General features: G+C 47.5%; 1 protein-coding gene across 7 annotated transcripts in view; it reads right to left on the bottom strand.

Moving 5' to 3' along the window:
• Positions 1–1129: 1129 nt before the first annotated feature.
• SRGAP2 (SLIT-ROBO Rho GTPase activating protein 2) overlaps positions 1130–16101 on the bottom strand; it is an 84434-nt gene continuing 69462 nt past the window's right edge. For 5 of the 7 annotated variants that reach the window (XM_052698076.1, XM_052698077.1, XM_052698078.1 and 2 more), the window contains 5 exons: positions 15866–15945; positions 12084–12264; positions 11541–11687; positions 9151–9478; positions 1130–6500 (listed from right to left, as the gene is read on the bottom strand). In XM_052698076.1, the coding sequence (XP_052554036.1) occupies positions 6117–6500; positions 9151–9478; positions 11541–11687; positions 12084–12264; positions 15866–15945 (1120 nt within the window). In that variant the 3' untranslated portion in view covers positions 1130–6116. Of the gene's footprint in view, positions 6501–9150; positions 9479–9799; positions 10380–11540; positions 11688–12083; positions 12265–15865; positions 15946–16101 lie in introns of those variants that run through there. The other 2 variants (XM_052698081.1, XM_052698082.1) reach the window with 2 other exon arrangements.

Consider the following 16101-nt stretch of genomic DNA (forward strand, 5'->3'; position numbering starts at 1 on the left):
TCAGATCACATCACTGCCCCGCAGCAGGGAAAAGAAAGTGAAACAACAGCTCTGGGAGCAATAAAACCCCAAAGCAAGCACGAAGCAAAGCCTTCCTCCAACGTCCAACCCACACACGTCGCTTTTAAGTGACAGATGAGTCGAGTTGGGCCGACGGTAGGAAATAACTGATGCTTTTATGACAGCCCAAAATTGCTTCCCCGTGGCAGCTCAGCACTGTGCACTGCTCACACCGGCTGATGGCAGCAGAGCCCCAGCAATGCATCCCAGCTGTGCTCTGCTCTGCTGCATGCAAACAGTGGGAGGGCTGCATGCCCCAACAGCGAGCAAAGATGGGATCAGAGGGCTTTAAAGGATTATAGCATCCACCTCCAGGCCAGTGGGTTAATGCCCCAAAGCTTCTGTTTCTGTCACCCCATTACCAGGCCATCACCCCGTTACTGTTTCCTACTGCATGTAATTTTAAAAAGCACCAACCAACGTGCAGCTGCACCCCCTGGAAATCAACGGGGAGTCTATAGGGAGCTGCCTTTGCTGTTACATGGGGCTGGGCTGGCAGCCTTGCTGTGTCCCCAGGCACCAACCATAGGACTGGGGATGGAATGGTGCAGGAGGAGCACCCACAGCTGCCCAGGGATGTGGGGACACAGTGTGGTCACCCCAGCACAACTTGGTTATGCATCAGCCCTCACTGTAAATAATTCATTCCTTGGATCCCAAACAAAGGGAATCCAACGTGACAAAGCCCTGACACACTTCCCTCACCCCGCTCTGAAAAACATACGCTGAGATGGGGGGCAAACCCAGCAATAACAGTAACGACCCAATCCATAATCCCACCCTCAAATCCTCTTTCCCAGACAGTTTGAGTCCCATCCTCTCCAGGAAAACGATGAAGATTAAGCAATTTTAAACCAGGTCACTGCAAGGGAAACGTGCGTGTGCCCTGCTGATGCCTGCCGTCGCTGGATAGGTGTGTGCAGGAGCAGATGGACACACAGCCCAGCACTCAGGACAAGGCTGCACTGTCTGCAGACACACGAGGATGATTCTTCTCTCCTTCCAACCCCTGCACCCATAGGCACACCCACAGCACCCACTCTGCACATCATTCATTGGCACCCATAGGTCAGCGTTTCCACCATACCCAAAACATTTATTTCTCCAAAACTATTGCTAATGACAATGAATACAGTTCGTAGCCCCAGTACGGATTTAACATTTCCAACACATATTACTCCTAAATACTGTACAATACTGTACCAAAAGGAAGGAAAAAAAAAAAAAAAAAAAAAGGATGTACCTCCATATTGTACAGTTCTATATACAAAGTACAACTTTACACGGTTTAATATATACACCATATATATATTGGTGTAGAAGACATGAAACAATGGAAACTGTTGAAGCAAGAACATCCCATCCCACCAAACAACCGCTGTTAACAAAACCCAAAACCCCAACGCAGAGCCCATTGCAGGACTGAAGCTTTGGACCAACAGAATGCAGTTTCCAGACTTTGCAGTCAGATTTTCTACTCCAGTACAGTCGAACCATAACGTGGCTGCTGTTCAATGTGCATCGGAGGTGGTTTCAGTGTTGGCCCTGTTTTGGCTACATAGAGCTGGTCTGGTACAGAACCTGCTGCTCCAAGTATTGCTCCAGCAGTTTGGCACACGCACACGAGTCCAAGTCCATTGGACTTCATTTATTCAAGCACAGGGCTGCGCCTGAAGAGAAAGGAAGGGTGAAGTCCACTTCAAGCATAAAGTTACTACAGTGCCTTTAAGTGAAGGATCCTCCTCTTGTTTCCATTGCAAACCGCTCAGTGTTTACCCTGTACCAAGCGTGGTACCTCAAGTATCAGCACAGCAGGGAGCTGCCCTCGCCTCTTTTCGGCCCATCTTCAAAGCACGACGCTTTTGTCTCTGACCACGTTATAGGAAGCACAAAAAGGAAAAAATATATATATATATAATCATCATTTTTCAGGCCTTGAGTTGCGTTGGCTTCTCCAGGTCCACCCAAAGGCCCCAAGAACTGAGCCCTGCCCAGCACCGCTGTGGTCAAGTATTGGTTTCAAGTACCAGGAAATGGAGAGACGAGCAGGAGCGGATCCAGGAGGGTTCTCAGCAGGTGAAGTGTGAGCTCAGAGCCGAAGCTCAGCACGGCCCATCAGAGCTCAGCACCTCCAGCCGTGGCCCCGCGGCTGCCAGCAGAGCCCACAAAAAGGCTACGACTAAAAACCTCACAATAAATAAAGCCCTCGTTTGTTCATTCTGCCCCGGTAGTGATGGGAGTGCCTCAAGGTTCCTATGGTTTTTTGTTTTGTTTCGTTTTTCCCCTTGCTGGTGGTTCATAGAGCAGTGAGGAAAGGCATCTGCTCACTGCAGAGCATCTCCACGAGGTCAGGGCCGGATCCTGCCAGGCACAGGGACCACAAGCTGCCCACCAGTCAAGGAGCCCCTCCAGCTGTCCCTATGGGCCTTCCTCCATCACCACAGCTGCCTGATGAGCAAACCTTGCACTGTGAGAACCACCACCTGCCTCCAGGCTTCCCTCTGCACGCAGAGCATTCCAGTCCGTCAGGTAAATGGATGCAAAGGGTCTGAAGTGCTACCTAGAGACACCTGGAAGAAAATCCCTCAAACGCTCAGCAAAACCCAAAGCACGCGCAGCTGAATTCAACTGAATCTGAGGTTCTGACACACAGGAGGAAAGAAATGAGGCAGCAAACTCCATCTGCACAGACCTCCATGGTCTCAATATTACTCCAGATAGGAACCGGAACAGATGGAATTTCTTGCCGAACTCCGAAGGGTTTGGATTCTGTAAATAAATTTATGAGAACTTGGTTACCTTAACCTACTTTTGAGCAAGAACAATCTTGCCTTAAAAAAAAAAAAAGAACAAAAAAACAAATACAATTCAACAAAAACCCAAAAAAATTCAACATATGAGGTATTCATCACAGGAAACCCAAAGACTCCTTTTCAACAGGTATCAAAATACATACATATATAACACGGATTTTTTTTTTTCTGCTGTCACAGTGCACTCTAATTATTTAATCACTTTCATTGCAAGAAAATAGCCAGTACAGATCAAGTGAGAGAGTTGGTTCACGTCCCACTGAAGAACATGGGACATGTTCTTCTCTGACATGAAGAACATGTATAAGAGATAACTGAGAGCCTTTGGATTGCCTCAGAGAGGCAGAAATTTAGCAACCATGAAAGCACACTGCTCAGTTCCCAACAAGGGAAATAAAACATGAGAGGTTACAGCTTCCCAAACTATTAAGACTGCTCACCTAAAACCCTATTTTAAAAGTTTTGCTTTGGATTACTTGAATCCAACATCTGATGAACAAGAAGCCTTTGTTCATACAAAGCACTATCAAACAGACATACGTTATTCCAGTTATCAAACACTGCTTGTCTTTATATCCGACACATACATTACATAAAAGTCATGAAAGAATTTCCATGGAAGAGCAAATATTTCTTCTGAACACGAAGATAGGAGGTCAGGCAGACACCTCCCCAGGCAAACCACCGTGCCTTCCTCCCCCACACCATCACCTCCTGCACCAGACGCCCGCTGCCTCTGCAGGGCGGTGTGGACACCTCCAGTTTTCCTTCCCCACCTCCCCAGTGCCCCATGGCAGTAAACCATGATGGCAATGATGCTCAGCCTGGGATGCTCACGGAGCGAAGCAGCTGAGGACAGATTTCCTCCTCGTGTTCCCCCCATATCTGTGCGTTTCCTGCTGGCTGGACGAGCCCAGGCCACGCAGAAGAGGAGAAGTTCTTCAGTTTGCCATATTGCTTGCTGTAGGTTTAAGTGTCGATCACAGTGCACACCAAAATTCCAGTTGAGTTGCTCGGTATACAGTTTATCCTGCTAAGCATGTTCCTCTTGGAGTAGGATTGTCCCAGAGCTGTGGATGCTAGAGATAAGCACAGTAATTCATATACAGACAGAGTCACCTGAAGTCTTTATCTCTCGATTTCCACTCGTTCAGACCTCAGAGACAGAAAAGAGCATCTCCTCCAGATGTGCTGTGCGTGGCTGGACACTTGTTCCTAGAAACATGAATGCTAGGCATAAAAATATAAAGAAAATAAGGCATTACAAATGAGTCAAAGTAAATTTCACAGAGATCCTGCTCTTGACACAGAGTAATCGGTCGTATGCGACCAAATAAAACAAAAGCAAAAATTCCCTACGTAAAGTAAATGCCAGAAAGTTCTGCCTGAGCAAAAAAATTGCGAGTTCAGTTCTTATTCCCCAAAAGACCAAGTGATTCCTTGGTGGTAGAAGTCCATCAGAACCTGAGAGCAATGTTGGCTGGTCGCTGGGGGATCCCTCCCGCAGGGCATAAAACAGCTGTATGACTTCTGTGCAGGTGGGGATGGACACAGTGAAACCCCTTCACTTCTCCGAGTAACATCCTTCAATCCAAGAGAAAAGTACATTTAAGAAACTGTTCTTTATGAAGTTCTGCTTGTTTCTTTCCTTCTTTAATTGCTAAGTGCCAATCGTCAGGACAATGCAGTCACAAGGAAGCTAAGTGTGAGAAGCCTATAGATTTAAAACCAGAAGATAAAATGGAAGAGGGAAACAACTTCTCTTATCCTGCCCTTGCCTGCATTTACTTGATGAAAACATCAGATGTGCAGCTACTTTTTAAATCCCAGAAAAGCCTGGGAACAACGCAGAGTGAGGGTCAGTCCATCTCCTCTCTCCCAGGACCACGAGCTCCTCCTCACTGCTGTGAGTGGCACACGTGCCTTCCTTAGTAAAAATTAAATAAGTGTTAATTAGCATCATGGACAATTCTCAGCAGAGCACAAACGGAGCTCATGCAGCCCGCCGACGGCTGAAGCATTTGCTGCCTGCCCTATAAATACATGTGCTAAAAGTTCATTCCAATGTCCAGAGTCCTCCAGAGGCAGCCATCCAACACGAGCACTCCAGGATCTGCATGCTGCCATGGCACCGTCCCACGCAGTGCTGCTCTATGAGAGCAGACCCCAGGGCAGCTCACCCTGAAGTGAGGAATGGAGGAATGGGGAGGGGGGAGAGGGAATATACAGAGCTTGAGGACTTGTGGTCGAAGTTTTACAGTGCTTGTCACTGGGATTTCTGTTAAGGATCCATGCTGATACATGACCAAAACAAGAACGTGTGCGTTACCAAGTGGGACCCCGTGAGAGGAGATGCTGGATTTCTGAAGTTTGCTTGTTTTTACATTCAGTCTCCCCAGCCCACACGCCACATCGCAGCCCATGGGCTAAAAGTACACTGCAAAACAATGAAGCTGTTTTTAAATATGGGAGAGCCAAGGAGAAAAACAGCCAGATTGTCCATAAGCAACAACTGGGCTCTTTGTTACGCTCCTAGACCCCAGGAACATATCTGTTCATATCTGCACATACACACATCACGTATCATTCCACAAAACCTACGAGTATTCCAGAGGAAACTATTTTTCATGACGTGTCATCGAAAGGATGAGGCTGGATGACCAAAAACCCTGCGGGGAGGAACGGGGCAGCAAACAAACAAAACCCAGGGATGGCATGGAAGTCCAGACAGACCCTTAACCACAGTGGCACCAGCGGGCGACGTCGTAACAATGCACAAGAAGGAGCCCGTCCAAGCTCCACAAAACGAGTGGCACCAAAACATGCAATAGACTAAAACCTACCCTACTGTTCCCCTGCCATAGACGAAACACGGAGTTATATATAAAGTCACTACATCAGTACTCAAAACATGACGCTGCCAAATATTCCCTCCAGCAGCCAAACGCTTGGAGCAAGGCGTCAGTGAGAAACCAAGATCCAACTCAGTGCTGTTTTGTTTTCCTCCTCAGCTTCACAGTGACCTGATATTGGATTTCCCACGCGTGGCACGAAGGGCTTCACCTTACGGACACCACCAGGATGAGGCTGTTAGCACTGAGTCTGCTCCCAGCAGGAGGGAGCAGTTCACCACAAACCTTCAGCACAAGTTCAGGATTCAATTAAATAGGAATTCTAACGTCTTTAGCACAGTCTCTTCATCTGAAACAACACGGCTGGACCCACAGAGCAGCATCGAGTTTATCAGACAGTACAGGACTTGTCAGCAGGCTGCTGAGATGCAGAGGAGGCAACGCCAGGGCTTGTGGTGTTGGTTTTGGGGAAAACTGCAGGCTTTGGCCGCGTTGCGGGGGGTTTGACCTGCGTGGCCATTTTGACTGACTTCATTGGCCTGAAGGTGCAGGGGATGTCGCCGGCCGTGCTGGCGCTGCGCTGGAAGGCTGGCTCAGTGTCCTTGAGGATCTGGGTGTGCAGGGGGCTGGAAGGCTCGGATGTGGGAGCCACCACTGGGGATGTTTTCAAAGGCTCCAGAGTATCGAGGACGACATCTGGTGTGTGCTTGACGCTGCTCTGCCTTTCCAGCTCCCGCAGCTCGTTCAGAGCAGAGTTCATCGTAGCTTCAATGTCCTGCAAACACAAAAGAGAAATGAAATGGAGTAAGTCAGACACGTAAATAAGTAGGAAGAATTCAGTGCTGGAGAACTGCACGCTCCCCTTCGTTCTGTAAACATCAGCGCTCAGATCATCTTGGCAGGCCAACTGGAAGGTCATCTTCAAGTGTCAAAGTGAGCCCCAAGACAAACATATGCTACATAAAGTTATGCACTGAGTAATATTTCTCACCATTGGGGAGTAAACTGTAATTGCTAACACGACTTCAGTCCTTTGCAGATCCCAATGTCTCCAGCTGCTGCTTAGCCATCAGAAATGACTACAATCCCAAAACGCAGCAGCGAACACAAAAGCACGTGGTGCAACGGGGCCATTCTTGTGGGAGATTTAGGAGAGGAAATATGCAAAGGAAAGGAAGAGGCTGAAGATTCCGACACTGAATACTGAACTCTGAACGAGGTGCTATGAGATATGGTTTAGTAGCTTAGTGGGTAGCAATGGTGATAGGAGGACAGTTGGACTACATGATCCTGTAGGTCCTTTCCAACCTTGTGAGTCTATGATGTGCTGTTGCTGCCTTGCTGGCTTTCCTGCTGCCCATGCGGTCTTACCTTCCCATAACACTATTAGGACTCAAAACTTCAACGTTTCCAAAAAACAGAGAAGGTATCAGAAATGCAGAAGTTCCAGCTGGCACCCCATCATTCCATCGAGCGTTACAGTTATTGACACAAACATCAGAAGAATTCTGATATGAACAACAGTGGCTGCTTTGTTCCCAGCTGTGTCAGGACCTCCACATCACACAGAGCTCAGAGCAGAGGGGCTCAGCCACCCTGTGCTGCACAGGCTGGAGTGGGGAAGGTACATCAGTCTGAGAACAGTGGAAGAAACCAGAGACAGCAATCTGATCCCTCCAAGTCTGCCTCGAGGCCAGGCAGATTTTGCTTAGGAAGTCAGGGGAAAACATGGAAAATGTGGGATGGTTATTAAATGGCGTTTGAACAGATATTGTAGGGCTCAGAGAAATGCCTTTCACACAGCTCCCCCTCTCCTCTCTTTTCCTTTTTTCTTCTCCCACCCCAGACTTCTGCAGTGAAAACAATGCACTTAACATTCAGAAGGAAGGGACAGAATGACTTCAGTTGGAGCTTAATTGAAAAAACAAAGAAACTGATTTATATCAACCAAAGCCCTGGAAGGACGATGAATTACCAAGACTCGACCTGTGCATTATTACTCCACTGGAACAAACGGGCTAAAGGGCAAAACACAGATTTTTATTCAGACCTTATTTATGACTTGACGCTGCCGACTTGTGAATAAGAACACAGTTTAAATTTTCCACCACTCTTCCCCTCCTCTTCAGAAACCCACAGATTTCTGCACCGAAAGAGGCCAAGAAGTCAGGTCTCCAGAGCTGCCTGTAACATGAGACCCAGGCATTCCTCAGCTTTACACAGATGCATCACATACTGAAAGCAGTTGGTACAGGCAAGCATGCGTGTGCGGGCACATCCAACAGTTGGGAAAGGGAAGATCCTACCAGGATCACAGGAATCTGCAACATTTACATCGTTCCCCCCACCAGGAGCTGTCACTTCTTCAAAACCTGACTTTTAATTATTTTCTGTTCTGCTTCTGCTCGCTGAATCACAGATGCAAAAGCACAGCTTGCATTCGTGCTCGCAGTCACTGCTGTGGCAGCCCATGGTTCCAAAAGCAGGAATGGACCAGGTTCTGTGCAGAGGGAATACTTGCAAATACTTGCAATCCTGCCTCAAAACTAGCAAAGAATAAAGAAAGAAGTACGACGAACACCATTCCTTTTCAGCTGCACAGGAAGATTTTCCTTGCTGTACGTGGAGCCAGTCCCAAAAGCAGAGCTCTGTAAAACTGAAGCACAGCTGTATGTGCATTGGTAGCCTGCCCTCACTTCAAGGCACTTGTCTAAACAAACAGGTAATGAAAACTAGAGGAGCATTATGTCCAAAGCTGGTTTTTAATCACGCTGGTCCCTGTAAGCACATAAAGATGGCACTGTGAACGCTGCACAACTCGGCAGCCTGCTTTTATTTTGACTGTACTTCTCCATATGCCTCCAAACCACAGGCAAGTCTGCACAACCAACAGGAGGACTTTCAATTGACACTAAATACTGCACTTTTCTCAAGTCCTGAAGTTAGGATTGTTTAATCTTTTTGCTGACAGCTTTGGAATCCGTGCAACTTTCTGAAGTGGGCATTTTTATTGTCGAAACAGAATTCTGAATAAAGAAGAGGGCCAAGCTTTTATGGAGTAAGGAGCTGGCTGTTTATCTTCCCCTCCTGAAAGAAGTCTCAGTGCCTCGCACGGAGTGAGGCTGAAAGACTAAACCTCACGTGGAGCACATTAATACAGCACTGCCAGAAGGGAAGGCACAGGAGATCAATGCAGACTTTGTATTAAACCACGTAGCTGTACCCAACGTCCTGCAAATCTACTACTTCCAAATCTATCCTGCAAATCTACTACTTCCAAATCTATCTGCACATCTACTACTGATGCTTGGCGACGCTGCACACAGCAGGGGGGTTGAAACCAGGTGATCGCTGTGGCCCTTTTCAACCCAGGCCACTCTGTGATCCTACTCAAGAAGGGCCTCGAAGGCAAAGCAACTCCTTACCTGTGCAATCACCTCGGGGTCCATGGGCCGGTGGTTGTTGAAGCTCTTGGACCTCCCTGCTGTCACAGTTTTCCGGATCTGAGGGCTGTCTATCCTGTTCTTCAGAGATGAGTGTCGGCTGATAGAATTGAGGCTGCCGTGGCCACTGATGGAGCATTTGTCTGGAACCTCCTTGGGAAGACTTTGGCTCATAATGGGCTGAGATGAGGGTCTGGAACCGGCTATGGCTCCTGGGGAGGCTGGTTCTGCCATTGAGCTACCTAGTCCATGGCTGTCACTTTGACGGAAGGCTCTTCTGATGCTGCCTGACTCTGGTTTCTTTCTTTGCCTTCAGTCACAAAAGCAAAACAAGTCAATACAAGCAGGAACAGGTAACGGGCTGTCATTTGAAGATATCCCCCCAAAACAACACAGAAGACAATGGGAAGAGACATAAAGATATCCACATCACAAAGTTCACCCAGGGTTTTAGGAGTCGCTGTGAAACAGTGAAGTTATAAACCGTTCCATGTAACGCTTCTAACAACAGGAGTCTGGCAGCTGTGCACATTCATAGCAAAAACAGAAAGCTTGGATGGAACGTAATTAAATTGGTCATGAAGTAAATCTTTTAATTCTGAACAAAAAAAAAACCCTCTGTGCCATCAACAGGTTTTGATGATGTGTTTTTATTACATTAGAAGAGCATAGCTACAATGTTTTGACTGGAGGACACGGTATAAGTCTACTAAGCTCCCGGCCCAAGGCATCAAGTTGTTATTTTCAGAGATTGGCAAGCAGAGAACCCCATAGTTTGAGGTCAACAATCATTTCCAATATTTGCTGGTGGTAACAGAGCTTTCTTTTTCATTGCTTTAGCAGGACCATAAGGCGTTATCGACACGGGGCCACAGATCAACCAAAACATGACATCAAATGGGTAAACTGGTCCAAACAATTTAGTTTCTACCCCAGCACCATGAGGTCTGACAGCATGATTCCATTCCAATTATACAAAGGCCACTGCGGAAGAACACTTTATGCCATAGGTCTGAAGCTTGGCATCCATTATACAGGGAAGGATCCATTTATATATAGCACCAGCCCCACGAATAACTGCAAGAAAGTGTTAACTCCAGTAGGATTTTGGCATCCAAATAATAATTCAGTGGGTGGCACAACTGTCACTGCGAAACCATCTGATTTAATTTTGCTCAAGTCTGCTCACACATAGGTCAGAAGATTCATTCCTAAAGAAAAAACAACAAAATGAGTCTTACGCTGCTATTGCTAAATATCTGGTCCCCTAGTAAAGGGAGAACTACTGGAGTGGACATTGCCCTTACAAACACTACACACAACGCTACCAAAACCTAGCAGGTGGTGAAGCTGCAGCAAAGGTCTGTTCATTGCATAGATCTCTGATGGAACTGCACACTTCAACAGCTCACACCATAAATAACAGCAAGAAGGCCCGGATCCCAAGCTGATGCAGACTAATACAGCAGTACTGATATCAACAGAGCTCTGCTGATTGCTGTAAACCGAGCTCAGTGCAGGACTTCAGTCCATAAAGGCATTCACAGAAATACATCCTTTTTAAAGGCTTGGACTGCTGAAGCCTGTTAAGCTAACTGATAGTTCCAAATATCATAAAACTGTAATTATCACATTAAGATTCTGTCCCTGCACAATACCCAGAGCTGCTTTTGTTTTCATAATAAACAAGTAATCAATCAGAAGGATTTAGGGGATAAGTCTGCCATAAAGTAAACAGAAGATCAAGAAGCCTCCTCATAAAAATCTGGGGAGTTCAGCCCATAAGCTGACTGCTGGCTATGGGAACAACTTCTTGTTAGCAGAAGTTAAAGCAAGAGGGAGAAGTGCTGTTTCACTGCGAGCATACGGTTAGTAAGCAAGGTGAGAAGTGCTGCAGAGATGGAAGGACGTTACAGGCAAGATGGGGCCTCCAGGCGTGCCATCAACACAATGTGTGTCAATGCTTTCTGCAAGGTTGTCCCACGCCCCATAAAAACAAAACCCCAACACTGATGTGTAAATGAGACACAACAGCAGAGGAACAAAACGAGGAATGGTGACACGTGGTTACGAGGACTTAATTCCACATCTCCCCCCCCTTTCTTGGTCTCCTCTGCTTACAAAACAGGATGTATTTGGGACAACAGGAACAGATGGCAGCTCAGGGGTAGGGAAGAGAAGCCAGTGGGGTTTTAAATGAGCATTGGCCATATCAGTAAAAGAGGACAGCAAAAAGCGAGCCAGTTGGAAGAGGCAAAAGCAGAGAACAAAGGGGGAAGCGCTCATTGACTTTCTTCAGGGAAGGGAATATTTTATGGGACTCATCACCAATACCTTCACAATTACACAGAGTAACACAAGGCTGTCCTTACTTGTTGATGTTTGCAAGGTAAATGTCTGCCACGTGGCCCCCGCTGGGGCAGCTGGCACCAGCTCTGGCCGTCACTTTTTCCTCCGGTGGCTCAGAATTTATTTCTATCTCTGACTTCGGACTGGATCTTTCAGAGACACCGTCCTCACTAGGAAGGAGGAGGGAAGGAAATCACAACCAGCACAGGAGCAGCAGCACAGAATCTCAAACACATACAAGACAACAGCACCGTGCTGGCACCCTTCATCACACATCTTTTCAAAAGAGAGAGCCCGAGTTCTGCAAGCAACCAGCAGATCCCAGCTCTGCATCCTTCCAGCACCAGAACAAATCTTTACTGCACACACTGAAGCTTAAAACCTCCATGCAAACAGACACCTACGCCTCGGCGGAGCTCTGCTCGTTTCAATAGGATCCCCTCCTTGCAGGGAAGGTTGAAGGATGAGCTCTCCCCACGCAGTGCCAACATCTTGACACAAACACTCCATTGCACACCTGATTTTAGGCAAGCCCATCTCGCAGATGGACTGGAAGTGTAACATACGTGTCCTGAACGACGATGTACTGATGAGGGATAAGGCCGTCAATCCCATTGTGGCGTCCCTCCCACCAGTCATCTGAGGCTCGTTGATAGAGAAGGAGAGAAGCTCCTTTTTTAAAGGACAGCTCTCGTGCAGTCCTGCCAATGTAGTCGAACTTCGCTATTGCTTCTATGGGCTCACACTCTAGGAGACAGAAAGGAACAAACGGGAACTCACTGAGCGCTCAGGATCAGAAAGCATTCAGCAGCTCGTACCTGTTGCAGAACAGTTCACAAAGACAGCATGGAACACAGGACAGCAATGCCTTGAGGTAGCAGAGAGCAGAAAGATTCAGAGGGGAGTCCCTGCAACGTGAGGATGCTGCAATCTCAGATGTATCTGATCTCTGCGTTACAGCCACATTTGCATTTCCTATGTCATAAACCCGCTGACAGCAATTCAAGCATCCGGATGGAAATGACAATGACAAAATTAACACCTTATTAAAGTGAGCAGTAAGACAAATTGTGCCTACGTGGTGGTTTGGGAAAGGCAGCTCAACTACACCTCTGGGCTGGCAAGCAGGATTTGTTATTAGCATTTAAGGGAAGGAAATCTCTGATTCCAAGCTGCTTCGGAAATAAAGCAGCCATTCAGAAGGAAACTTCTGCTGCCCATGAGATTCACCCAGCCCAGGAGAATGGGCTCTGCTGCCACAGGAGGCTGCTGTGCTCATGGATGTGCTGCAGGAACCAGTGAAAACACAGCACCCACACCATGGCTGCCTATGCAGACCCACGAATTGCACTGTGCAGCTGCTTCAGAGCCACAGCACGTGCTCCTGCTGATGGCTCCTAGCTGATAAGCTCCATGGTGAATTGCAGCCATGCTGTGTCTGCAGCCAGACGCTAATCTGAGTCCCTGAGGGACCCACGTTATGCACAGGGAGAATGTGGGTGTTCACACACTGGGGAAAATCAATAGGAAATTCATGGGGATTATTTTTTAAGACTTAAAATAATAATAATCTGTCATTGGTTGAACATCAGTATGTATTACACCAGCTTCCAATTCTAGGCTGGAATCGGGGGAATGGAGATGAGCTCAAACACACGGCCCCAGCGGACTTCAGCTGCTAATTACTTGAAAGGAGCTTTCTAGCACAGCCATGGAAACAGAGCTCCTTCTCAGGGGAACAGAACTGTGGTTCCTTTCCAGGAGGGAGATGTGCTATTTTGTCCTGAGATCTCCATCGACATTACGGGATGCTTCTGCAGCCAGAAAGGATCAGAAGGACAAACATGAGCCACAGCTTTGCACATCACTCCTTGAGGAGGCACCCACTCGAAAATTAGGTCTTCATTAGGTCTTCCAACGCAGAGCCAGGCAGCAGCTGGTCTGTAGGGTAAACCCATCTGAGAGCACTGAGGGCACCCCAGAGGGGCACAGCTGAGGGTGCGGGATGGGAGCAGCACCCAGAGAGCATCTCTCTCTACAGAGCATGACCTGATGGTGAGAGCATCCTCATCAGCCACACTGAGCCCCCAGCACTGAATTCCTTCATTTCTGAACCAGACAGAGAGGAATTATCACAAATGACACATTTCAGGTAACTCTGTGGCCAGCCTCACAAATCCCATTATCAGCCTTTGGACACCAGCATGGGTGCAAAGCCTGCCCGAGTTCCCAGCCTGCGATAGCAGCCTCTCTCCAGACTCCCCACAGCACATGCTTATCTGCCTTTGGCTCCTGCTTTCCTCTTGCTTGTTTTGCCTCTGGAGCCAGCTTCTTTATCGTGTTTAATTCATATTATTAAAAAAAGAAAAAAATCTGTTTTTTGGTGTCCCCCTCCATTTACGAAAGCGACGGTGCTGCAGTTCTGTAAATTCTGTTTCATTAACAAGTGTTTATTGTTCCAGATGAGAGCAGCACTCAGGTTTCTTATGTTTCCAATCTGCCTTTTAGGGCTCTGGCTTTCATCCAGGAGAGATTTTAGCCTTTCATTTCCAGTAGCTTTTTCCTACTACACTTATGCCCTGAGTGGAAAGCTGTGAGAAAAAGGACCAGTCAGGCTAAGTCCTGCCAGTCTGGAAAGCCTGTTTTTAAATAATTCTGTTAAAGTTAGGCTTGTTTCCTTCCATTTAGCAGCCCTGCATGCTCCTTTGCTGTTCAAAATGCATCTGCAGATTGCACGTGGCCGAGCATCTGCACTTCAGTGCTGCTGGGATGGTGGCTGTGCCTTGGGAGGACCAGGTCCAGCCTCACTAAAGGTCTCATCTAAAGGCTGAAGGAGAGAGAACAACTCAAATCTGAGTGACCCGAGCCACAGCACTGCTTCTGAGTACACCTGCAGTGCAGAGAACTCAAAGAACCAGGAGAGTCTGTGCTCAATGAGCCCTTGCTGCTCCTGCAGAAGGGATGGAGGCCCCGCTTTCCCTCTGCTTTGGTGCCAAACTCTCCCTCCCAACTACTTCCTATGGAATATTCCGTGGAGGTTGCAGAACTCCATCCAAAACGCCTCCAACTTTTACCTTGCACAGGGGCCCCACACCATCCCATTCCAGAGGCTGCGCAGCGGTGTCAATCTCTAATCTCTGGCTGCTCCCATCACTGTGCCCTCCTGGCTGCATAAGTGACCTAAAAACCCCATGCAGAAACAGTGCAAGGACACTCACTGGTGTTTCCTCCCAGCAACCCTGGAGAGGAGTCGCTGTGACAATGACCAACCTTGCTGCAGGAGCACTGATGCTGCAGCATTTGAGCAGTGCTCAAAAGTGGTTTACTTTGTGAGTGGTGCACAAACACCATGCAGCCAGCAGGAGCACAGCAATGCCACAGGAAGGGTTTGTTAGACAGCTGGTGGAGCAGAGAGAGCAAAAGGCAGCACAGGAGCATGACAGGGCTTAGGAGCAAATGGCTGAAGACCAAAATGATGAATGACCAAATGAAGATTTAAATGACAGCACCTCGCTGAAAGGAAAAGCCATCCTCCTCCCATCTTTACAACTGAGACCATCCCAAATAAAATCAAGACTTTCAGAAAAATGCAAGGGGTCAAAAAAGAATTAAATGTACTACATCCTGTTTCAGTCACTTTGCCTTACATGCTGGTTACACTCTTTGTTATGCTCTGGGAACCAGTTTCACATCCATAATGTAATTTTCCTCTGTCCCACATGGTGTTCACATGCAGCTGTTCCCCACTGAAAAAAGAGGCTTTGGAGGTGTAACAGCCACCCCAAGATCTTAGGAAATCCCATGCAGTTCTCATAGCTGGCATCTCTTTTTACTAATGAGGCCACGAGAAGGGTAATGGAGTTTCCCTAGGAAGACCAAAAAATTATCAAGCAGAGATGCCACCAGGACCCTGCCCTAAAATCTGTCTTCCCAGGGGAAGGTGAGCAGTTCTGGATTTTTGTCTGCTTGCTTCCATGAAGCAGAACCACTGCAGCTCAAGGCACTGAGCTCCCTGCCAGAGCTACTGGAGGAGAACAGCCTGGCACGCACAGAGAGGAGCAGGAGAGCACACTGAAGCACACTCAGCCTCTGGCTCCATCCTTCCTTCGTGCCTTCCAACTCCAAAATCTTCCAGCAGCTTGGAGTGTTCCCAGGCCTGCTGCTAAATCGACAAACGCTTGGCAAAAAAGGGCTGCTTTACAAAGGTGCAGGATTCAAGGGGAACAAATGCTGTACAACGATGTTTTATGATTTCAACCCCGTTTTAGATTTAACTTTGAACTGAAACTGCAAAGCTCCATCCCCTTTACCCCCAGTGGGTTCTGCAGTGAACCACGGAGCTACGAACCGTCATCGCTGGTGTGGTGCTCCGCAGCCACGTCCTGCACTGCATCCTCTGCAGAGGCTCTTTCTCCATGAGGGCTTTCACTGAAACAGAGGGAAAACAAACAAACAAACAAACAGACAGTGCTTCATTGAGCTTCCCCATTCACCAATAATAATAATAATAATAAAACAATAATAAAAGATAATCAGGAACGTTCATTTGGGAAGCGAATAGCCAGGTTTCACTGGGATGGATGC

Source organism: Tympanuchus pallidicinctus, unplaced genomic scaffold, assembly GCF_026119805.1.
Source record: "Tympanuchus pallidicinctus isolate F22 unplaced genomic scaffold, pur_lepc_1.0 scaffold32, whole genome shotgun sequence".
Taxonomy (NCBI): Eukaryota; Metazoa; Chordata; class Aves; order Galliformes; family Phasianidae; genus Tympanuchus; species Tympanuchus pallidicinctus.